Here is a 25515-nt window from a genome sequence, read left to right on the forward strand (position 1 = left end):
AAAGTTTTAATAAATAGAAACAAATGCGATGCATTTTCCCTTTGTGAAACTTGGCCTACTTCAAATATTGATCTCAACTTCCATGATTTTAATATTATTCGCCTTGATCGAGACACCCCATATGGAGGAGTACTTTTAGGGATTAAAAAGTGCTGTTCTTTCTATCGTATTAACCTCCACTCGATTCCAGGCATCGAAGTTGTCGCATGTCAAATGACAATACAAGGTAAAGAGCTTTGTATTGCCTCAATATATATTCCTCCCAGAGCACAGGTTGGGCAACGGTTGCTCTTTGATTTAATAGAACTTCTTCCCTCGCCACGTTTGATTTTGGGAGACTTCAACTCTCATGGCGTGGCTTGGGGTTCCCCCTACAATGATAACCGCTCCTCTTTAATCTATAACCTTTGCGATGACTTCGACATGACTATTTTGAACAACGGTGAAATGACACGTATCCCGAAACCTCCAGCGCGCCCAAGCGCTTTGGATCTATCCTTATGTTCGACATCGCTACGGTTGGATTGCACATGGAAGGTAATCCTCGATCCTCACGGTAGCGACCATCTGCCTATTCTTATTTCAATTACTAACGGTTCAACTCGCATGCGACCAATTGACATTCCGTATGACCTCACACGGAATGTCGATTGGAAGTTATACGAGGAAATGATTTCAAAAGCGGTCGAGTCGATTCAACATCACCCACCACTTGAAGAATACAACCTCCTCGCGGGCTTAATCCTCGACGCCGCGTTGCAAGCCCAAACGAAGAAATATCCCGGCGTAACGATCAAAGAGCGGCCTCCAACTCCGTGGTGGGACCAAGAGTGCTCCGATGTCTACACGCAAAGATCCGACGCGTTTTTGGCCTTCCAGAAGGGAGGTATACCTGGCGACTATTTACGGTATTCGGAGCTTGATACCAAGCTTAAAAGTTTGGCTAAAGCGAAGAAACGCGGATATTGGCGTCGGTTCGTGAACGAGACGTCGAGGGAGACATCGATGAGCACTCTTTGGAACACAGCCCGAAGAATGCGGTATCGCGTAACGGTCAACGAAAGCGAGGAGTCTTCAAGTAGGTGGATATTTGATTTTGCCAGGAAAGTATGATCACAACTCTTATAGGCCGATTGCAATGCTATCCTGTATCCGGAAATTGATGGAAAAAATGATACTCCGTCGTTTAGACCATTGGGTCGAATCAAATGGCCTACTATCGGATACTCAATTTGGCTTCCGCCGTGCCAAAGGGACGAATGATTGTCTTGCGCTGCTTTCAACAGATATTCAGCTGGCGTATGCTCGCAAAGAACAAGTGGCGTCTGCGTTCTTGGACATTAAGGGGGCTTTTGATTCCGTTTCTATTGACATTCTTGCGGGTAAACTTCACCGACAAGGATTTTCTCCAATTTTAAACAATTTTTTGCACAATTTGCTATCCATAAAGCACATGCATTTTACGCACGGCGATTTGGCAACTTTTCGCATTAGCTACATGGGTCTTCCCCAGGGCTCATGTTTAAGCCCCCTTCTTTACAACTTTTATGTAAATGACATCGACGAATGTCTGGCAAATTCATGCACGATAAGACAACTTGCAGACGACAGTGTAAGCTCTGTTACAGGAGCCAAAGCTGCCGATTTGCAAGGACCATTGCAAAATACCTTGGATAATTTGTCTGCTTGGGCTTTACAGCTAGGTATCGAATTCTCTCCGGAGAAGATTGAGATAGTAGTTTTTTCTAGGAAGCATGAACCTTCTCAGCTTCAAACACAATTAATGGGTAAAACGATTTCTCAGGTTTTGGTACACAAATATCTTGGTATCTGGTTCGACTCTAAAGGCACCTGGGGTTGTCACGTGAGGTATCTGATGAAAAAATGTCAACAAAGAGTGAATTTTCTTTGTACAATAACCGGACAATGGTGGGGAGCCCACCCAGGAGACCTTATAAGGCTTTACCAAACAACGATATTGTCTGTCATTGAGTACGGGTGTTTCTGCTTCCGCTCCGCAGCAAACACACATTTGATCAAACTGGAGCGAATACAATATCGTTGTTTGCGTATCGCCTTGGGTTGCATGCAGTCGACCCATACGATGAGTGTGGAGGTCTTAGCTGGAGTACTACCATTTAAAAACCGCTTCTGGAGCCTGTCTTCTCGCATTCTTATCAAATGTGAGGTCTTGAACCGTCCTGTGATTGAAAATTTTGAAAGGTTAATCGAACTTAATTCTCAAACCCGTTTTATGACATTGTATTTCAATCACATGTCCCAAAATATTAACCCTTCTTCGAATATTCCAAATCGTGTCGACTTATCAAATACTTCTGATTCTACTGTGTTTTTCGATACATCCATGATAGAAGAAACTCGTGGAATCCCGGATCATTTACGCGTTCAGCAGATCCCCAAAATGTTTTCCAATAAATATCGAAACATCAACTGCGACAATATGTACTACACTGACGGATCACTTCTTGATGGGTCCACTGGCTTCGGTATCTTCAATAACATTTAACCGTCTCCCATAAGCTCGATAATCCTGCTTCTGTTTACGTCGCAGAATTAGCTGCAATTCAGTACACCCTAGGGATTATCGAAAAAATGCCCACGGACCATTATTTCATCTTTACGGACAGTCTCAGTTCCATTGAGGCTCTCCGATCGATGAAAGATGTTAAGCACTCTCCGTATTTCCTGGGGAAAATACGGGAACATCTGAGTGCTTTATCCGAAAAATCGTATCAGATTACCTTAGCGTGGGTCCCTTCTCACTGCTCGATACCGGGCAATGAGAAAGCGGACTCTTTGGCTAAGGTGGGCGCAACAAACGGTGGAATTTATGAAAGACCAATTGCCTTTAATGAATTTTTCTCATTTGTACGTCAGAATACGATCATCAGTTGGCAAAATGCTTGGACCAGAGGGGAACTGGGAAGGTTCAACACATTCCATAATCCCCAAGGTGTCGACGAACCCGTGTTTCAAGGGGTTGGATGTAGGTCGGGATTTCATTTGCGTGATGTCCCGGCTTATGTCCAATCACTATAGATTTGACGCGCATCTCCGTCGTGTTGGGCTCGGGGAAAGTGGTATCTGTGCCTGTGGTGAAGGTTATCACGACATAGAGCACGTTGTTTGGTCATGCCCTGTACACCGTGACGCCAGGGATAGATTAATAGCTTCCCTGCAGGCCGAAGGTAGGCAGCCGGCTGTTCCTGTTCGTGATGTCTTGGCGAGCCGTGACCTATCCTACATGTCCCTTATATACGTTTTCCTGAAATCCATCCACGCCCCCTTCCGCCTACATCCAACCAAACGACAAGAACACGTTAAAACCCCGGATCCGGAAACAGCAATCAGACCCGCACGATACTCTCAAGGCCCGATGGAAACAACCCAATATGCCAGTCCGTAATATCTTGGCCCAGCAGCGGAACAAATTTAATATGCTGCTTACCTATGGCAATGAAAATCATCAAACAGCAAACCTGTGCTTTTAATGCAAAATATTCTAGCTTTAAGTTAGATTTAGTTTCAGCTCGTAGTCGGCAGCGAGGATAAAAAATTTGCGTTTAGTTATTAAGATACTTTAGAAAGTAAGCTACCAGATATAATTGGCGCCGTTAAACATTGAATTGTATTTGTGCCGTGTCAAATAAATTATAGATGAACAAAAAAAAAAAAAAATTAGGGTGATAAATTTTCTCCTCATTTGGTACAATCCCAATCCTCCTCCTCAACCGCATGTCAGAGTTTGAAAAAATATTCTGACAGGTGATCCTTAGTACTTAGTTAATATAATATAATGTGGATTTTAAAATTATAGAAGCTAGTGGTTCCACAATTCAACATTAACAAGCATCAGACTCTCCTAACTATGTTAAAGAGTGGGCAGTACAAATCAAATTAATATTGTATGTATAATTGACTTGAGAAAGTTCACGAAAATACTATGGAGTTTGTATCTTGAACTTTTATTCCATTAAACTATGAAAGTGCATCAAAAATCCATTTTGTATTATTTCGCTAAATTCACGGTGTCGTCCAATTCACGGTGATTTTTTTTTTGACCGTGATAAAATCGAAAAAGGACTGTATTACGTTGCGCATTGATCGAAACTTTATTAGACGACCCCTCGTCGTCTTATTTACATTGCTCTCAGCTGTCAGTAAATGCATGTGTTGCTTTACCAATCAAGTGTAATTCAGCAAAAATGGATCTTGAACAGAAACGTATTCCTGTGGTTCCGAACTGGGAAACGCCAGAATGACATGAACTATGATGAGTTATCCAATTTACGTGTGTGCAGAAGTTTTGTATACCGTACAGTCGAAAGATACCTGTAGACCGAAAGTACCAAAAAACGGTTTGGAGGAGGACGTTGATAATGGGGAGCTCGAGCTGCTGTCCCACGTCAACGATACGTGGAAAATCTACAAAAGGTTAACCAGTCTCGAGGAGTACTTTGATGGACATCTAAACAGCGATACAGCAAGAAGCAGAACAAAAACCTAGGAGCACCAGCAGCAGATGACCGTGTTCATGAAGTTCGTTGTGATATCAGGAAGCTGAAGAAGAACAAAGCTCTCGACAAAGACGGACTGTTAAGTAAACAGGATTAATTGACCCAGGAATAGACCTGTCAATTCCAATGGGCTAATGGCCAACTGTCTTTCAAGCTGAAGTCCAAGCAATAGTAGAATGTTCTGAAATATGCGCACGCAGGAAATACAGACACTCAAACATTTGCATTATGTTCGACAGTCAAGCAGCGTTTAAGCAGCGTTGAAGTCTGCGGCATGCACATCAAAACTAGTTTAGGAGTGTGTTCAATCACTTCAAACACTGTCCGGCAATTTTTATCAGAAGACATAAGTTCTTCGAGACAGGGTTACTGGAACCCTCTGAAATCTGGAGAACAAATCCCAGTACGGTTGTGCGCTTCATAGATAAAAGCAAAACCTTGGTGTTACATTCCGATTCGGAAGTTGACCTTCTGTTTATTTATCGCAGCCGACTGCTTAGAGTACAGGACAATTGCGGGGCTAGCGCTACGATCCTACTGACACTAGACGGGAGAGACTTTCCGAGCCGAGACTCGAACATCAGTCGTCGTATGTTGCCAGGCCACCATCGTACCTTGAGACCATCTGGAAGATACGGTGCGCTTAATACGAAGTGTAACACCGGACTGGACAATTGCTATTGGCAGGGTGGCCAGCGAACCGGGAAAACCTTGAAAACCGGGAAAAAACCGGGAATTCGAAAATGAACCGGGAAAAGCGGGAAAACCCCGGGAATTTCAATACTAAACCGGGAAATTTATCATGTTTATTTTGAACATTATTTTTCATTTACTACATGCGTGGGATCTGTTGTATTAGTTCAACGCGCTATACATTTTCTGCCATCTCACAAACACTGGAAGACACAGGGAACTATTTAGTTGGTCTGGTAAGATGCTGGAGTAACAAGCCAGTCGTCATATGTTAGATTCTCGGCTAAAAAAGACCAAATCAAACATCAAAACAATCACCACTTTACAGGATCAGCGTCTGATGTTATTTTTGTCTGAGTATGTTTCAAAGTTATGTACCAAATTATTCATAATTTTTGTTAAAACTGATAATAATGATAATAACAATGATAATAACTTATTTGATGAAACAAGATTTGAATTTTAGGTCACATAGCGCAAACAAAAACTTACAAAGCCCAGGGAAGTTTGAAACTTCAAATTACTTAAAAATATTTTGAAGGCCAGAGAAGTATATATATATATATATATATATATATATATATATATATATATATATATATATATATATATATATATATATATATATATATATATATATATATATATATATATATATATATATATATATATATATATATATATATATATATATATATAACGACAGAAATAAACACAATTGTTCAGCTCTCAATTGCCATGAGACACTAGAAATAGATAAAAAATATGTTCAAATGTTTCTAAAGTTCTTTTATAAAAGTCAGCAATCAGATTTTAATTTGATGTCAGAAATGCACCAAAAACATAAAAAAATAATGTAAAAAAGTAAAAAAATACAATTTTTGATAAAGATTTTTGTTGAAAATTTTGAAATTTAGAGGGCGGATTCAGAAAACACAAAACAAGCTTCTTAATTAGCTCAAAAAGGCAAATATTGTTTCTAAGCAGCAATAAAATTGTATTGAAGCCAGAATGTAACAAACAACACAAATATAAATCAATTTTAAAACTGAATCTAGCAAATTCGGTGAACACCAGAAAATGGGTAATAATAAGGTTAACAAAAGGAAAAAAATGGTTCTCAAACAAATTTAAAATTTCCAAAAAACGGCTTTTATTGCAGATTCAGGCAAGGCGAAAAAATATCTCGGTTCAGGGTCAAAAAATGTGCTCAAATTATTTTGAAAACTCTGAAAAATAACTAGAATGTTTCCTCTTATTCACTAAAAACGACTATGAAAAAGTTATCAAGAAACAAGAGAAAAATATTTTGAAGTAATTTTTTTTTAAGTCAAATAAATTTAAAATTAAATTTTAAATGAGATCATGATGTCAAAAAGGAGTATTTAGTTGAAAAGTTGCTGAGTTTTAGTCTGACTAGAAATTAGAAAAACAAACCCTAGAATAGATTCCAAATTGAATTCAATAAAATCCACAATTATATATAAAATTCAATTTATAATTAGTGGAAAATGAGTTTTTATATTTTATTTTTAAATAAGCACTTTGAATAAACCCAAAATCCGTAATAAAGCTTGAAACAATTGATGAAGTTTCTCAAGGCTTGAAATAATAGAAAATTATTAGCTCAGCAGCACACAGAAGAGTACCTAGAACAAAAAGCTGGCCAAAATAAGAAAAAAGTTTTTTGTCGCTTTTTGGTCCCGCTATATTTTTTCTGCAGCTTAAAAAAATGCCATCACTCGATGAACGTTAAATGCTATTATCATATGCTGGGAGCGCTGTTAACATTGACAAATTTTCAAACATTTTTTTGGGAATCGAACCATTTATAGTAACAAGTTGTGCCAGGCATAAAAAAATGACAATTGATCAATATTTTGCAGCATATGAGTTTTTATGTTCAATGCTAATAAACCGGTTGATAGAAATTCCGAAATTTCAAAATTATAGTTACTCTTAAGAAGTTTTAGCAATTAGTGATTTTAACGTATTTTCGAGCATTTTCAATATTAAAAAAGTTATCAAATCTCGCGGAATCCGATCATATAATCATCGGAGGAATGGAAGTTCATAACATCACGAACACATCCCCGCAAATATCTCATCCGGTAACGTCCGGATTGGCATTTGCGACCCGTTTGAAAAATGTTGTTTATGACGAATTTTGACGTTAAGTGTTCACGCGTACACGGTTAATTAAAAAAAATACCTGATGGGTACCCTGATGGGTGCTGCCTGCCTCACGCTTAAAACAGTGTTTCAGCTCAACAAAGATGAAATGAGATTAGTTTACTGAATGAGTTTCAACTAATTTAAGTTAACTTGAAAATAACTTGATGCACAGAATCAATAATTCAGATAAATAACACTCCGTACAAAAGGCTTTTTCCAACCTACGTAGGTTCCACGAGGCATCATATAATTTGTGAGCATTAAATTGATAGGTCTAAATGAAGATATTTTGCTACATCATTTTTCTGGTAAATTCTTCAATTTGTTTCGCTGCCCGTTTTGCGAAAACAAATCATTCGAGCGTATTACTTCATCTGCTCACTAACATTAATGAAGACATATAGGATATGTAAATGTAGACATTAAGTTGTGTGTGTGATATTTAGAGTTACTTTTTGATATAATACACAAACCAGTCACTTCCACCTCTTACTTAAATATTTCCCAAAATATTGCTAAATAGCAGCGAAAATAATTTTGGCCAGGTATTCACTCGAGTTACTCCTCTGTGGCAGCAGCCAAAACAATTTTGAATTTAAATTCCAAATTTGTGAAAATGTATGTATTAAAGTTTTGAAAAAGCAAAAACCAGCTCTACAAAACGTCGAAAAACTCAACCAGAGAGTGCAGAAAGTTACAAATATCGCTTTCGTTGAACAGTTTAATTAAACCAGTAATTAATTTATGTAAGTCTCAAATGACAGAAAGTTGAACGGTTCGAAATAAAATTAAAACTCTTGTGAAAATATTCTGAAGCATAAAGCTCACATTGAATTTAAATTAAATCTTGAGGCTGGGTGAAATAATGAAAATTTTGAGAGAATGATATTTTCTGCACCCTACACGTTTCGAAAAGCCCCAAGTGTGCCCTTTGTACTAGACCTCGTTCAGGATTTACTCAATGGGCCGAGTTGCATTCCTCAGCCATGAAAAGTCGAAAAATCAACAGCAAATAGATGAGGGTCGAAGTAATTAGCCCTTTTCAAGTTTTGAAATGAGACAATGATATTAAAATCAAAATTTTTTGACAAATTTATTTTGTCAATGAATATACGTGCTTTTCAAAACCGGGAAAAATATCAATTTCTAACCGGGAAAACCGGGAAAAAAACGGAAATTTGAAATTGGAAATCTGCTGGCCACCCTGAATTATTGGACAAGATGTAACGACCACTTCCAATAGCGATACGTTGTACTGATTTAATAAGATTAAAAAGGGGGAATATGTCTCAACATATCAAATACTACACGGTATACAGCCCTAGGGTTGTATGAGATGGTGACGTGGGACTAAATACTGTAATTACTGTAATTACAGACATAATAAATTCGTTTGTTCAGTTATTTACGTATTATAATTTTCACTCTCCCTTCATTTTTTCAGAAATATATTTAATTACTCTCAATAGAACTTCGTTTACTCTTGGCGATGTTGTGCCAATAGTGTTTTTTTTTTGTACAAAAAATATTTAACAATTACAACGAAATTAAAGTTTAAAAAGAATCTTTTTTTTTTGTTTCACAAGTTTGTTACATTTGCCAACAATTACATTAATTGTATTACCACAGGCAAACAGACGTGACACTCGATGATGATTTCATCGACCAGAAAAATAATGATAATTTTGAAATTTCGCTTAGTGGGCAGTTATGTCGCTAGTGTCTCTATAAGCAAGCGTGCACACTGCACATTCATTATCAAAGACAAAAACCATCAGTAATGCCGCTTGTGCTCAGTTGAGCAAGTGTGCACACCCATTATCAAAGACAAAAACCGTTTTACGAAAACAAGTTAGTGAGCAATAAGTTCACATGGTGGCGCATGAGTGTAACGTTTCGAAAAAGGACGAACATTTTTCAAGATTTTTTTCGAAGATGCACGTCTGTTTATCTGTGGTATTACGAAGACAGCTAATATGAGTATATTATTTTATTCGTAAAGTTAAAAATTAAAAAATATCTAACAATGTTGAAATGTTGAAAGGTTCTGAATAGATCTCAGTAAATGGACGAAAAAATTCATAAGCACTAGGGTGGGGAAAAATGATCGATTTTCCAGAACCACGCAACTCTATACTTACTTGAAGTCGATTGGTTTTGTCTCCGCTTGGCGCATTGTATTTCAAATTTGTTTGGAAATTTATATGAGAAAAACCTACTTTTTTGCATTTACCTTTCTAGAGAGCTCAATAAAACTCTAATAATGCACTACATTATGTTAAAGTATAGTACACTAAGGTCGCTTTTTACGTGGTTTTTTTTACGCGGATTCCGGAATTTACGCGGTTTTTTTTACGCGGATTCCGGAATTTACGCGTTTTTTTTACGCGGATTCCGAAATTTACGCAGTTTTTTTACGCGGATTCCGGAATTTACGCGTTTTTTTTTACGCGGATTCCGGAATTTATGCGGGTTTTTTACGCGGTTTCTTTTTACGCGGCACGTATCCCCCGCGTAAAAAGCGACTTTAGTGTATTTTAGATGCCTAACAACTTGGCCGACGTCACTGAAGAGCTAGGATGTCCATAAGAAGAGCCTTAGCTGTTCAAAGTTGAGTATATCGATTTAAATGCAGAAAATCCAATGAACCGGCGTCAGTAGGATTCCCATCAGAAGTAACCTGTCGTTACAAGTTTGTACACTCAGCTGGATCAAGCAAACAAATTTAGGTCAATATTCTAGGCGTAGAAAGAATCTACAACGTGTTTCAGAGATTACTTCTGATGGAAATCTGACTCACGCCGGTACACTGGCAGTGTTGGCAGAAAAAATGATTTGCAACATAAATTTCGACATACTCAACTTTGAACAGCTCTAGTATTTTTTTGGCATACCCTAGCTTTTTAGTGTCTTCGGCCAAGTTGTTAGGCATCAAAAAACCTACCATTTGTAGTCATGAAACCTATGGTTTGAGCCATTTTGAGCTCTTTAGAATGGAAAATGCAAAGAGTTGGTTTTTCCATACAAATCTCCATGTAAAATTGCAATGCAATGCGCCAAGCGGAGCCAAAACCAATCGACTTCCGATAAATTTAGGATTGTTAGGGGCCTCAAAAAGAACAAAAAAACTTGGTTATGGCCTTCTGCTATCAAGCTTCGTTTTTTCCATATAACGATTCCCCACCCTAATAAGCACTCGCCGGCTCTTACTCTTCTATAAATTAGTATTTTTAGGAACTTACTCGTTCGATATTATGTCGGTCATGATTATTTGGTGAATATCGAAGATAAAAAATAAATAAAAATAACTTATAACCGTTGCAAAAATGTTCAATTCTTGTTGAGTAATTTATGGTTTTTATGGTAATGATATTCATTGAATAAACTTCCAACCACCATCAGTAGCAGCATTGCAGTTTTGATTGCACGCAAATAGAAGTCGTGCCCGCTGCAATGATAGATGACGAGAAATTACCGGTGCTCTGCTCCACATATGCTCTATGGTACTGTTGCTTTTACCAGTATGTTATTTTTCAAGACATCAGTTTCTATTACGCTCTAACAGCAGGTTTAAAAATTGTTCAAGAAAAGGGGTTGTTCCATACTTTTAGAGAAACCTTTTCCCTCGAGACGTCAAATTAGTCTAGGTTCATGGAAGTAAACATAAAATGACCTATTGGGACGGGGAGACTCTGTCAACTTTTTTTGGATATTGATACAGCTAATATCACAGGGAATTGTTGGTGTCTATCCATGTCGTCTGTGCTAGGAATGCTCGCATGTGATTGGTTCATTGTACGAGTAAATTTGTCCTTGACACTTTTTATCGATTTTTATCGCTTTGCAATGAAAAAACAATGATAACTAGCGTATTACAAAATTGTTCAACATTTTATCTTTCCAACAACATATTGGTTATTGTTATCCATCATGTGGTTATGCTGTTATTATCGTTTGAAATCTAAGCAACATTTGCCAGTTTCATTTCCAGTTTAACAGAATGCATACCAGTGTAGAAAACAAGGACGTAGTCCCACGACAAAAAAAAGCGCAGTTATTTTATGGACACAATGAAATATCAAACTTACCAATGAACTTAAAGTTGTAAAAGTTTATGGCTTTGTTCTTGCACCATCGTATTTTGGTTTGTAGAATTCTCTATTTGGAAAATTCTACAAGTGCTCACACTTGGGTAGATAAGCCACGCTGAATAGCTGGTACACTTTGAAGCATACATCTACAGCCTTTGCTCCTCTTGGCTTTACAACTTAGGTCGTGTATAAAAACAAAATCAGCATCGATCTATGAGAGAAATTATAAATGAGTCTAGTGACAAACCACAACTAGGAAACAAATTTACCATCCGGTAACGAATTGGATTTTTGGACTGTGGCCAAATGCCAAGTACATCCAACCCAATGCGCGTAGAGTTTACCTTAAATAATAATTTCCATTATCATGTACACTTTGGCCAGCTTGAGTAACTTTTTCAGAATTGAATGAATTTTCGTCCATCCGTGCACACGCCAATGCAACGATGGGAAGCAGAGGGCTAAGTGTATTGAAACGGAAGTTTGTATGTCCTAATAAACAACTCACCAAGGTTTTATTCTCAGCTTGTTTCCTGCAATTTACAGCGATTAATCTCCGAAACGATAATTATTTTGCAATGGATTTTGAAAAACACTGGCTTCTTGACAAGAAGTTCTTGTTTTTTCAGACAACAACCGTGTTTTCACGTATCAACTGAATGAGGCAATGGCGACGAAATGACTAAACGCTTTGTAAAAGAATCAGGGCTGCTAATAAGTATAGGTATTGGGGCCTATTACGGGAGTCACTTCACGGTGAGAACGAAATGAAATAATCTCACGGTGAAAAAAGACGCGTGCAAATATAATGGGAATCACTTTCACCGTGCCTATTCACCGTGAAGTGACTCCCGTGATAAGCCCTATTATGTACGAACGTTTTTGTATAAATTTCATTATTATCCTCTTTCGTACGAAAGTGTATTCGTGAATTGTGCAAATTATGCGTAATGCTGCAATTCTATTCGATAAATTGCAAAACGAATGTTCTATACAATCAACAAAAGTGCTGTACAATCTACGAATTCCATGTTTACGAAATGTGCGAGAGTGGAATAACAAAAAAATATTTTCAGTGTAGAACTTGATTAATGAATTTTCAAAATTGAATGAATTTGAAATAGAATGTTTTTGATTTGATTAATGCATAAATCTCATAGGTGCTTATTACAGGAGTCACTTCACGGTGAAATATTCTTAACTCTCACGCTCACTTCACTTTTTGAGAGCTATTCCCGATTCCGCCTCAAGTGAGGTGACGAAAATTACCTCCGTGAAGTGAGATTGCCAGTGAAGTAAAATTGAGAATAGGATAAGTGAAATGTGGGAGGTTCCCAGCTCAAAAATTTCTGAGCCCCGGAAAGTCGATTGAGCTGAAATTTTGTATGAGTACATTTTTCGACAAGAGGAAACTTTTGAGCCCTACCGCTAAACGAATTTCGAAGGTCAATTTTTCCCTTACGTTCCATTGGCCGCAGCTCAAAAATTTATAAGTCCCAGAGAATCGATTATTTTTAAACAAAAAAAAATGATTCGTCTTGTTACTGGAAAATGAATCCGATATATATTATCATTAGATCACAAATCAATCGACTTTTAAACGTTTCCAATCTCCGTGATATCATTTCACCATTCAAAACGGTCGTGAAACGATTCCACGCGAAACGTCGCTTTTCCGTTTTCACTTCACTCATATGATACTCATAATAACACAGATTTCACGGAAGATGTCACTTTGTGACGCTTTTCTCACTTACGTGAGTCCCGTAATAGGACATTATTCACTTCACTCTGATTTCACCGTGAAGTGACTCCCGTAATAAGCACCATAATCTTACTTATGAAAACAGCTTCGTCGTTCTGCTTTCCGTGACCACTAGTGACAATCTAAATTCTATGTTGAATAACGAACTTCCGCATCATTTAGATCGTTTAGCTATACCAGGTATTATACATCATCTGAAAAAACTGCATTTTCTGAATAAAACGTAGTCTTTGAAAATCTAATTTTAAATCACGAAATAAAACTACTCGAAAACTGCTCTAAAACCTTTGAATGACAGTTCGCCCATGAACCAATTGTCATTCAATAGATTCCGAGCGATATTAAAAGCGATAGCATATAGCTAAACAACCCAATTATTCAACACACTTATACTAAGAATACCGTAATCTTTGAAGTTACCGTTTATCATAGAAAATTCTTTGAATAAACATAAATAAAAACCCGAATAGCAGCCGTTTGGGTGCTGAAGAAAATCGCTGCAAAACAGATGGAAACTTCTTGAAATAAGTTCGGGGTTACTAAAATAGCGTCCCTCGATTGGTAGCTTCAATTGATTGATATCAAAGTTTTATAGTCTGAAGATAAGTGCTAAAGTATGTGTGTTACTGTCCATTTCAAACGCGCGGTAGTGTTCCTTAGAATAAAGTCTGCAACATCATGTAAAATGATCGTTATTTAAAAGCAACCTGAAGTACGCAGTTGAAACCAAACTGCAAAACTCTAGTAAACAAATTGCAAAAATAGCAACGTGAAAAATTTCCTAAAACAACTTAGTGTACTCTCGAATCAATTTTTATTTAAAGAAAAAACGACATTTATATGAATACTTATTTACTTCGGATGTAAGATGATTTTCACGCGCGCCAATCGCATAACATCATCTCGTTTTCGTAGTGAGCGACGTTTTCGCGCGCCTATCGCACAGTTTGCGGTATTTGAGATAAACGTCTCTCGCCTTCGTAATGAGTTCACGTCGCGCGCAACATCGTTTGATTCTGTCACTTACCACGGTGACGCAACCCTTCCTCTCCGTCGCAGTCATGGAGATGCAGAGCTAAACTCGGTCTCCGACAACAACGATTATTACACCTCCTTCCTTACAAAATCCTTCCTCACCCTAACGATCGTAAGGACGTGGCCGGCGCCGTTATGGATCTATGCAAAGCGGAAACTACTGAATTGTTGTACATTGAAGATGGTAAACTAATCCCAAGTTGCTATATGCGTGGTTCTCTGTGCAACTTCACTAGGTCAGATCCATCACGGAGGAGCAACTATAAAATGTGCGGTCGTTCAAGCTCAAGCTCTCGAATCAATTTTTATTAGAAGGGAAATTCAATAAAATGCCTCTTACTTTATCTCTTAATAAATGCTCCTAAACCTGTGTTGTATATATTTAGCTTACAGCCATGATTGTCATCTAGAACAGCTATTCTGTGGAGAAATTTAATTATCACCTACCAGACTTATTGACATTTGCGTCATTTCGCCTATTCCAAATTGGTATCAATGAAATTGGTAACGAAGTAAACCTCCCGTGATGAATGGTTTGTTCACGAGTTATATTCGTAACGACCCGAAACAAATTGGTAATAGCTTGAAGCCAATCCAAAACGACATCAATCAGCCAAAATATTCAATTCACGTAAACCCTTGCTAGCGCTAAAGGCACAACATACCAAACAATACAAATTATTACGCGTAAAATGTCTTCGAAAACTCATCAACCTTGCATATCGACCATGTATTCCGCAGCCAGGTTCTCCACCTGAACGTTTTTATCACACCATGCCACGTGCTCGCTCCGTTGGGCAATAAAAATTGCGAATTCGTAATTCCAGCAATATTCATAAAATTTGTGATTCACTCTTCGGATGGCACGTCCTCTTAGTCGGAGAATTGCAAGGGCAGTCACGACATGCAACGAAGGCTTGTGGTGTGAACACTTTCACAAGTTGATAGTCTCAAACATTTACTGCTTGCGATTGATTATTTGAGGAGAATAACAATAATTAGCGGAAAATTGACAATCGATTGTAGTTAGCCGCTAAACTAAACTTACAGCTAATGCTGTTTAATGACCCATAAAGTTGGTCATTCTATGCCATTCGACGGATGAACCTCAACAACAGGTATTGTGAGTATCCCGGAACGTCGATGGTGCGATTGATTTTTGCGACACCAAGTGACAGCAAATAGTGGCATCATTCTAAATATATAGCATCAAGTTCCGAGGGCCTGGGGTTAGTAAGCAAGAACGGCAGAAACGCGAGAGGTTGTGAAAGGAGCAGCACTGTCGGTTGTCTCGTTCAGTCAGTAGCAGTAGCACTGACTAGCGATAATAAATTAATGTTTGCAGATACTAATTTATTCATTGACTATGACTAAAATCATAAAAACTTATTCAATGAACGTTGGGTAAATTCCTGTGGAACACAATCGCCTACATGTGGGTTCATCTAGTTGTTGATAGAAGAAATCACGATAAAGACGGTTAAGTCCATACGCGAAATGTAGTCCACTGTTGAACGACAACAAAAACGATGTTGTTAAAATGCAAATGAGCCTTCGCTGCGACCGGGGAGGGCTAGAGGCACACTGCTTGCGGGTGGCAGGCGGTTCGAAGTACGCGAGAGTATTTCACGTGTTTGGTGCCGATAGCAGTACAACACGGACGATTATTTGTTTTGGATGATTATTTTTCGCTCTGATATCTGCTTTTCTCTTCGATTGTGGCGATTCAAGTAACGCTTATTATTCTGGTGATAGCTAGAAGATCATCGTCTGTATGCAAAATAAAATTTTATCGGAACCGATGTGGTTGTTGGAAGTTACTGAACTCTGTGGATTTTTGTTTCGATACACATTTAGTAGTCGTTAACATTGAATAAATAGGAAACAAACAACTGTATTGTAATATTAATACATGACGACCGTGTGGCCACTGCTCAACTATTAATAATATTAAAAAGTAAACTTTTCCAAACAGACTGAAAAATATCGCTTCTCTTATTCCATTTCAGCATTTCCCAATGGTTGGCTCCTTCCCACAAACGGACACATATAATAGCTTGCACTGCTAACGTATCCTCGTAAATTCCCACCGAATCACATAACAGCGGCAGCATGTCCAAAGCAAATACCAAGGAGGTAGAGATGAACACAATGCATCGGTCCGGCTCGGCTAACCGATTCCAGGTGAATCTGGTTAATCACGATGAACGAACGGGTGGCGGAGGTCAGAATGGCAATGCGAATGCTACCACCGACGACGATACTTTTCCAGAGGAGCTGGTTAAACGGCGCACCTCCCGGTTACAATCGCTGCGACCCAGCTTCCGGGACAAGGAGCGGAAAAACTCACAGACAACCCGCTTCAAGGTGGACAACAATGGGTCCGATTCCAATGACGACGAGGAGGATAATCTGATCGATGAAAATAAATATGCTAGGAGTTTTAGGTGAGTGAAACTTTGAAACAATAAAAAGTTAACCTTTCGACACTAACGGCAATTTTGCCATCAAATTTGTGCAGGCATTTTACGAGAGAAGCACTTCCACGTGTAGACAACTACCGGAACATACTCTCCTTCCAGGCTAACAATCGGCCAACGCTGGATGAACTGCATCATGCATCCATAACTAACAAGGTAGGGAGCGTTCCGAGTTGCACATATTTCATCCAGAAAAAAATATTTTCCCTCCTACGCTGCTGCTTCTTCTGATATATGCAGTTATGACGGTGACCTTACCCATGGAATGTGAAACATGAAATTAATTAAGAGCGCCCACTCGGTTGACCCTTATGAAGACCTGCCTCACGCTATAAACTACTGATACAGCCCCCAGTCGATCCACTCGGTGACTGTTCATTTTGATTGCATTTCTCATACGAAGAAAAGCTTGCAGATCGTTCCGTTGTTTGACGAACTTAGGTAGTGTGAAGTGAAGTTGGATGTTTCATTCCACAACAAGTATTTTTTAATTGAGAGCAGATTACCCAAATTTTTGTTTCATTTAAGCTTCATGATACTGATTGCAGAAATTGAAATGTTAAAGCCTAGCTCTGCTTACCTTGGCTGGAGTGGCCGTAGTGGCGCTCCGTGATAACGAAACGAGGCAGTCGAAAGGAGCTTTGGATTGGCGTCTAATCTTTGTTGAAACGGTATTTTTGGGATGGACCAGAAAAGAATTCGGCTTCCAAGAGTGGGAGAAGAACATTTAAAGAATTATCCATAAAACTCATTCAATAAGCGTAATTCATCTTTTGAGTTTCTCAACATCTTGAAGATACTTTTTTAAAAGTTTGATGCTAACGGGTGACATTTAAAAATTTGGAATTTCTTGAGGCTCTTGCTCCACAACAACACGCTTAGAAATGAAAAGAAATAAGGATATGTATATGTGTACGCTCTCTCTCCTCTTTATGCCAGTATTTTTTGTTGTGTTTATGCATACACAGCTCTGCTCAAAATGGTGTCGAAACAAGGAGCGTTCCGCAAGCACATTGTACAGTTCACACAACAATTTGGCAAAAAATTAACGGTAAACCATTTTGAAAGTGAAAGTCCTCCGGTTTCGACTTTGTATAATTTCCTGCAAGTCTCAACAATAACCCACCAGAAAGGTAGTGAAAGACCGGCCAGAGTAGTGGACAGAAAAAGACTTTTTCCTTCTTGTCTGAATCAAGGTTCAAGCCTAGTGAGATGGCTATCAGTCAAAACGAATGTTGAATCAACATATTAATTCCATTTCTTCCAAAACATCAGTATCAGTTTTTTTTAGATACATCCACTTTTTTATAGCAGTAGAAAAAAATTCCAAATTTTTATTTGTCACCCGTTACGCATCATTCGGATGAATCTATCTTGAATAGAAGCATCGAAAATTAGCATACAGCCCTCATAATGGACACCGACAGGTGGGAATAGTTGAAAGAACATTTTTGCGATCTTAAATGGCATACTGCAAAAAATGCAGTTTTCTTTAATTACTGCCCTTGGCAAATTTCGATAGGATATTTACATAGCGTTATTTTTATCAGCAAAAAGTGAAATAGCGATGAGTTTGAGCTCGACGACTGCACTTTTCGTAGTTTCTACTCTGTGATCGACCCAAGCTAGTGAAGGAGTACAAGGAACCATGTACATGGGATTAATTTGTCATCTCCTGTGTACAACAATTCAGTAGCTACCACTTTGTATGGATCGCTAATGGAGTTTACCTCTGCATCTCCACGACTGCGACGGAAAAGAAGGTTTGTGTCACCGTGGTAAGTCACTGAGTCGGACAGTGTTGCGCGCAAAATTAACTCGTTGCTATGAGTATTTTCTTGTCAGAGCTCACGGGACTCTACGAGTGGCGCGGGAATACAATGCACCACCAGAAGCACTCGAGTGTTTAAATATTTGTCAATCACTATTCCCAAGTACGCGCTTACGGTCAGACCGAATTCATATGCATCTCTGCGACTGCGGTGGAGAAGGAAAGTTTATGTTTTTATGTCACCGTGGGAATTGATGAAATCAAACAATGTAGCTCGAGAAGCTTGCTTATAAGAAAAATGAACGATGAGTATCTTTCTTGCCAAACACTGCGATCCTCAACATACGATAGGTGTATTAAAGCATCTGCTGCTTGTAGCATCCAACTATTCGTCTATTTAGAATCCCGAGTAAACTCGAGAAAGCAATCTCTCGTCGGCTGATGCGGTTCTTTAATCACGATATTTATCGACCGAACAAAAACTAATGAACATATAATCGATTAGATTCATTGGAAATGACATAACTACTATCTTGTATCATATAGAAATAACTTTACTAAGAGCATGTTCAGGTGGACTGTTTTTAGAACAATTTTATACTGATTAACACCAGTAAAACTTGGATAGAACTAGCTAATATAGACCAACTTCACGTTTCCCGCGCCGTTGTTGTATATCTTGTTGTTTTAAACCGCTGACATCTATACCCCGTCAACAATTAAATATCACATGCTATAAGTTTCCCATGAGACTTGTTTTAATACACTACTAGGCAAAGGGAAATTCGATAATTTTTAGGCACATTAAAAGATTACTTCGGCAAGACACCCAATATACACAAGACTTGAAATTCTGGATATGACGGTTCGGGCCAAATATCAGTGACATTTTTCAGGATGATAGGAGGATTTGATCGAATAATTTATGCTGCAAGTCGGGCTCCGGAAGATAACGGAAAATATTGAATGTGAACAATATTTGTTTTATTTGTCCACCCGCACACATGCGAAACGCTTATCCAGCAAATAGTGATCTGTTAAATGGTATAGGAGCTTCAACCTATTGAGATTTACAAATCCAAATCAAATGAAATGGTTTACTATGAATCGAGCCAAGTACTAAATATATACAACAGATATAACAGATAACAATAAACGAAGCAATAATTTTGATAATTGGGATACCCAAAATCAATCATTTTCAAGCTATTTTAATTTCAACGCCGACATTTCATGTTTTACCAGGACTTATTCAAAAGCTCTCTCAGATAACATCTGTTTGACTTGAAAAAATCAAACAAGTTGAATTCAAGCGCAACTATTATTTTTCGAGAATTCAATGAGTAGTTGTCAACTTATTGGGATATTAGTCTTGTAAAAGAAGGTTCAGTCTTAAAGGTGTATTATTGGGGATTCATACACCCAAAATAAACGAAGAAGATTTGGTTACTTTTGAGCAACATTTTATTAGTTTTTGTGTCTTGGGATCGCGCATTAGACACAAAAAGTAATAAAATCAGTGATGACTACACGCTTGTATGTGTTTTTGCAGGGGAACATACAACCATGCCACAAGACTTGGGATTTCTAAATGGGTACATGTTTTGTATCGTTCAACAGATCTAAATGCGTTTCCATGAAGCGATGAGTGTATGTTCCAAAATGACTTGCATCCACTAGTTAGAAAGCAAATGCTCGTGTTTTTGTTAAACGCAGTTTACAAATCGTGGTATGGTTTTAAGACGCACGTCATGTTTTTGAAATCATCAACGATTGCTCACTGCATGACGGGGGAACGAATAATACCTGGCAGCTCTTATCATATTTTTCCTCTACTCTGTATGCGTATGACGAATAAACTTATACACTAAGGTCGCGTTTTACGCGGGTTTTTTTAAGCGGATTCCGGAATTTACGCGGTTTTTTTTTATTCCAATATTTTGTTTCAATGCTGCGGAATGATACAAATATCAGAGCCTGATTTTGTGAGATCGTATTTTTATACAAAATAGCTTTTCGTAAACAAACAACCTCGAAGTTGTCTCAAAAAGGTGCCTTTCAAGTATTTTTGACTGACAGAGACATAGAACTGTCATGTGGATGATTTGTCAGGTTTATCAGACTTGAATTTCATACCAGTTTTAATGTAATTTACAAATATATAATCTAAAAATATTTATACGCGTTGAAAAAGCTGTGCTTTTACAGAGACAGTATTTACAAGGCTTTACCCATCAAAATAGCATATAATTCATACCTACTAAAAACAAAACGAAGTTCATAGTATAACATAGGTAGACTGTCCGTAGTTGCACTCCATTCTACTTAAAACAAAGCGAAGCCCGGGTGCTAAACTTCGATGCACTAAACACTGAATGCGTTCACGTTAACATTAGATTCATTGTTTAACGGTAGGAGATTTTCGGTGCCCATCCAAGGCCGCGCATCACTTTTCGGTGGGTTGCTCTTAGTTGTTTGATTCTTACAACAGCTCAGTTCACTCAACTAGGTAGTAGTAGCTTGGCACCCGCTGATTGAACTAATCGGCGAATGTGAAAGGTTAATTGTCATTAACGAGCGGTATATTGCGCCGGCAGCGATGATTAGCACGCGACCTGGCGCGAATATGGCAATTTTTGTGTCCCACTTGCTCCGTACCGGACATCATCATTGAGACGGTAAACGGGTGAATGGCGCTTCGAAAGTGTTCTCAGAAAATCATTAGTCATCGAGTGGTACATTCACGTAGCAGCGGTTGTAGGCCAGTGGAGTCACAATGTATATTTTTTGGGCTAGTTTTTTCGGCTTGGGTTATCCCATACGGTAGCAGAGGAAACCCCCCTTTATGGATTGGCACCTCGAAGCTCAATGGGGTTTTTAACGATCAATTATGTAGATATACGGATCGTCACAGCATTTCACACGTCAGTGTTGAAGTAAATAAATATGATAATTCCTACCAAATGTGTATTTTTTTCAGCTGTCATTATTTATTTGACTGAAATTTTGCACAGATGTGCTTCTAGGCTAAAGATGTCATTTTGGACTATTAGCGGTTTTTCAATCACAGCTAATGTGTGAATAGGGGCAATTCACACTTATTTTGTCGGATATGATCTGGAGGAAACAGATTTTATAATCAATGCTTTATGCAGAAATCGAATGCACACTACTTTTAGTTAGCCTTGTTGCCAGTTGTCGCACTTTAATTACATTGATTTGCATTCTACATGTCACATTAACGCAATGCCAAGAAGTATTGTAAAATTTCAAATTCGCTTTCCTCGCAAGCTTAATTTGAAACATGGCTCAAATATGTGCAAAACGGCAGTTCACTTCTTACTTTATTCCGGGTTTAAATAAAAATTTGTTCATTGCTATTTTTTACAATGTTTATAAAATGGCAGATTTCACATGTTTGCTCTTACCCTTTCAGGAAACCATGCGCCGCGGGACGGTTCAGGTGGACCTCGGTGAGCTGGAGGGCTCGGTCAAGTTCGGTTGGATCAAGGGGGTGCTGATGCGCTGCCTGCTTAACATCTGGGGTGTGATGCTCTTCCTGCGGCTCAGCTGGGTTGTTGGCCAGGCAGGCATCGTGCAGGGTGTGGTGCTAGTTCTGATCACAACTGTGGTGACAGCGATTACGTCTCTCTCGATGTCGGCGATCAGCACGAACGGGGTGATCAAGGGTGGCGGGACGTACTACATGATATCCCGCTCGCTGGGGCCCGAATTCGGTGGCTCGATTGGTTTGATTTTCTCGTTGGCCAATGCCGTTGCATGTGCTATGTACGTGGTTGGGTTCTGCGAATCGATGACGGATCTGTTGGCTTCCTTCGGTTTACAGATCATCGATGGCGATGTGCAAGACATTCGAATCATTGGGTGCATAACTATAGTTATTCTGCTGGGAATCGTCGTTATTGGGATGGAGTGGGAAGCGAAGGCTCAGGTGGTGCTGCTGATTATACTGCTGGTGGCCATTGCCGATTTTCTTATAGGAACAATCATAGGGCCAAAGTCGGATGATGATTTGGCAAAAGGATTCGTTGGCTACAATAGTAAGTCCAATTGACATTTTTCGTTCCGTCACAGAAATAATCGCTTAACTTATTTTAGGTACCGTCTTCATGGAAAACCTTGGCTCGGATTATCGGCCTGTCAAAAACGTCAACCACGATTTCTTTTCCGTGTTTGCTATTTTCTTCCCAGCAGCTACGGGTATTTTGGCTGGAGCCAATATTAGCGGTGACTTGAAGGACCCCTCGACGGCAATCCCTAAGGGTACGATTTTAGCCATTATTTTAACCTCTATTTCCTATGTTGGAATGGCCATAATGGCTGGAGCTACGGTGCTCCGCGATGCTACTGGTAACGTCACAGACACGATGAACGGATCGTGGGCCTTTACTGAATGCGCCCCGGAAGAATGTCAATATGGACTGCACAACTCCTTCCAGGTTATGGAAATGGTTTCGGCTTTTGGACCGATCATCTATGCCGGTTGTTTTGCCGCAACTTTGTCCTCAGCTCTGGCAAGTTTGGTGTCCGCGCCGAAGGTGTTTCAGGCACTATGCAAGGATAAGCTCTATCCAAAGATTGGATGGTTTGGCAAAGGGTTCGGCAAAAACAACGAGCCAGTTCGAGGCTACCTGCTGACGTTTGTGATTTCAGTGGCGGTGATTCTAATCGGAGAGCTAAACTTGATCGCTCCACTTATTTCGAACTTCTTTTTAGCAGCGTACTGCCTAGTAAACTTCAGCACTTTCCACGCTAGTTTAGCGAAACCAGTCGGTTGGCGACCAACCTTTAGGGTATGTTATGTCAAACTGCTCTGTGAAGTTATGAAACTAACACTTTTCATTGATTTTTCTAGTTCTACAACATGTGGCTCAGCCTGCTCGGTGCTATTCTGTGTATTGCTGTGATGTTCCTTATTTCTTGGCCCACGGCACTGATAACGTTCGCGGTAGTTTTGGCGCTTTACCTTTTCGTTTCGTACCGTAAACCAGACGTCAATTGGGGCTCTACGACACAAGCACAAACCTACAAAAACGCCCTCCTGTCCGTGCAACAGCTTAACAATGTGGAAGACCACGTCAAGAATTACCGTCCACAGATATTAGTCATGTCCGGCCATCCCAGTACTCGTCCACTGTTGGTAAACTTTGCCTATCTACTGACAAAGAATCTATCGCTGATGGTCTGCGGACATGTCAGCAAGACGCAAACTTCTCAGAAGTATCGCAACTACCTGCAGCGAAAAGCAACCGACTGGTTCCGGCGGCATAAGGTTAAAGGGTTCTACGCTTACGTGGATGATAATGACTTCGAAACCGGAGCACGGGCTGCGATGCAGGCCAGCGGTATCGGGAAGCTGAAACCGAACGTTCTGCTGCTGGGTTACAAGAACGATTGGAGCAAGTGTGACTCGGTGGAACTGGAACAGTACTTCAACGTGGTGCACAAGGCACTGGATATGTACTTATCCGTAGCGATTTTGCGCGTTGCCAAGGGCTTGGACTACTCGCCGGTACTCGGGGAAGAAACCAGTGTGAAGCACATCGTCGAAGCTCCCCGGTCCTTGGTCCACAACGATAGCACCAACGATCTGGACGGGCAAAATAAGATCAGCTCCCTGCACGGGAGCTGCGACTCGTTGAGTCGCAATTTGTCTCAAGGTAGATGATGATTATCCCTATTTCCTCGATATCGTTTGTATATATTTGTTAGCATGTCAATCATTTGTAGAATTTTCGTTGTATAATTTTCGATCTTTTTGTAGAACGATATGCCAATAGCCTGCTTGATGCTGCACAGATCTCTGTATGGCATGGACAAGCTGAAACAGAAAACTTCATCATTATGATTTTACTCTCTTTTGTTATAAAGCATTACATATTTACTATTTTCGCAGATATGATTTCTACAACTCGTTATGCGTTTCATGTACTTACGCAAGTTTCAACCGCAAGGAGGATATAATTGTGTAGAATTTAGAAATTTTTGAGTTTCGCTCTTTTGTTTTCCGCACCACATCTCATTTTGTCAAAATACAACATTGACTAGCTACCACAATGTATATATGAAACTTTCCACCCTATTCTTTACTATTTTAGCTGCACGATATTAAATTATTCAATTCAAATTCTCTTTTTTACTATGTTACACCAAACATTGCTCGACCAATGAAAAAAAAAATGAACCGCTGAAATTGCATGCAATATTCTTCGAAATGTAACCTAAATTACACGCGGCACCAACTGCATCGAAATTCAACCGACACACAACACCCCCGACACTATGCAACCTGCTCGGTCGCACAACTTTTCCGCCCTCTCTGCTGTAACACGCATGTAATCGATACTGGCGACAAAATATTCGGACTGGCCTGAAATTCCGCACGCATATGCCCGGAAATTCCGCATTGTACGCGACAGCCGAGCGGAACAATGTACGCGAAAAGAATGAGAAGAATCTCAAAGGTAGGTCTGGCATAATTAAACGCAACACGTGCTACGCATGAGCGCGTGCTCGAATCACACGCGACTCATTATAGTATGGTAAGCCATCGGAACACATTGATATTTCGGCCGGTATGTAACCAACCGAACCAATTCATCTCATTATCCAGCTATTAATTGAAGGGTTTTTTTTTAATCACAACTACCGAGTAAAGAGTTTCCGAAAATTAATTGAGGTTATCTTGAAATCCCATCTTTGCTGGAAAACTTCTCCCAGTTCTATCGTCTTTTCTGACCGTACATATCCGATTTCAATTAAACATAAACGAAAAGAACGCTGCGAAGCAAAAAGTATTTACCTTTGTTTTTTTTTCCTGTATTATCCTCTGTAGCCAGCAGTACCAGTGATTTGACCGTTGGGACTCCCCGCAACCAGACCGTTTCCGGCATGCCCGATCCGATGGACATTAACGCCAAGCTGCTTAACGTAAGTTCTTTTTTTC

General features: G+C 39.2%; 1 protein-coding gene across 4 annotated transcripts in view; it reads left to right on the top strand.

The window, feature by feature from the left end:
- Positions 1-25515, top strand: part of LOC129727108 (bumetanide-sensitive sodium-(potassium)-chloride cotransporter) — a 160940-nt gene that overhangs the window by 109940 nt on the left and 25485 nt on the right. For 3 of the 4 annotated variants that reach the window (XM_055684574.1, XM_055684577.1, XM_055684575.1), the window contains 7 exons: positions 16307-16744; positions 16819-16933; positions 21985-22609; positions 22668-23362; positions 23425-24229; positions 24989-25033; positions 25405-25499. In XM_055684574.1, the coding sequence (XP_055540549.1) occupies positions 16410-16744; positions 16819-16933; positions 21985-22609; positions 22668-23362; positions 23425-24229; positions 24989-25033; positions 25405-25499 (2715 nt within the window). In that variant the 5' untranslated portion in view covers positions 16307-16409. The remainder of the gene's footprint in view (positions 1-16306; positions 16745-16818; positions 16934-21984; positions 22610-22667; positions 23363-23424; positions 24230-24988; positions 25034-25404; positions 25500-25515) is intronic. The other variant, XM_055684578.1, reaches the window with a different exon arrangement.

This window comes from Wyeomyia smithii, chromosome 3 (genome assembly GCF_029784165.1).
Source record: "Wyeomyia smithii strain HCP4-BCI-WySm-NY-G18 chromosome 3, ASM2978416v1, whole genome shotgun sequence".
In the NCBI taxonomy this organism is placed as follows: domain Eukaryota; kingdom Metazoa; phylum Arthropoda; class Insecta; order Diptera; family Culicidae; genus Wyeomyia; species Wyeomyia smithii.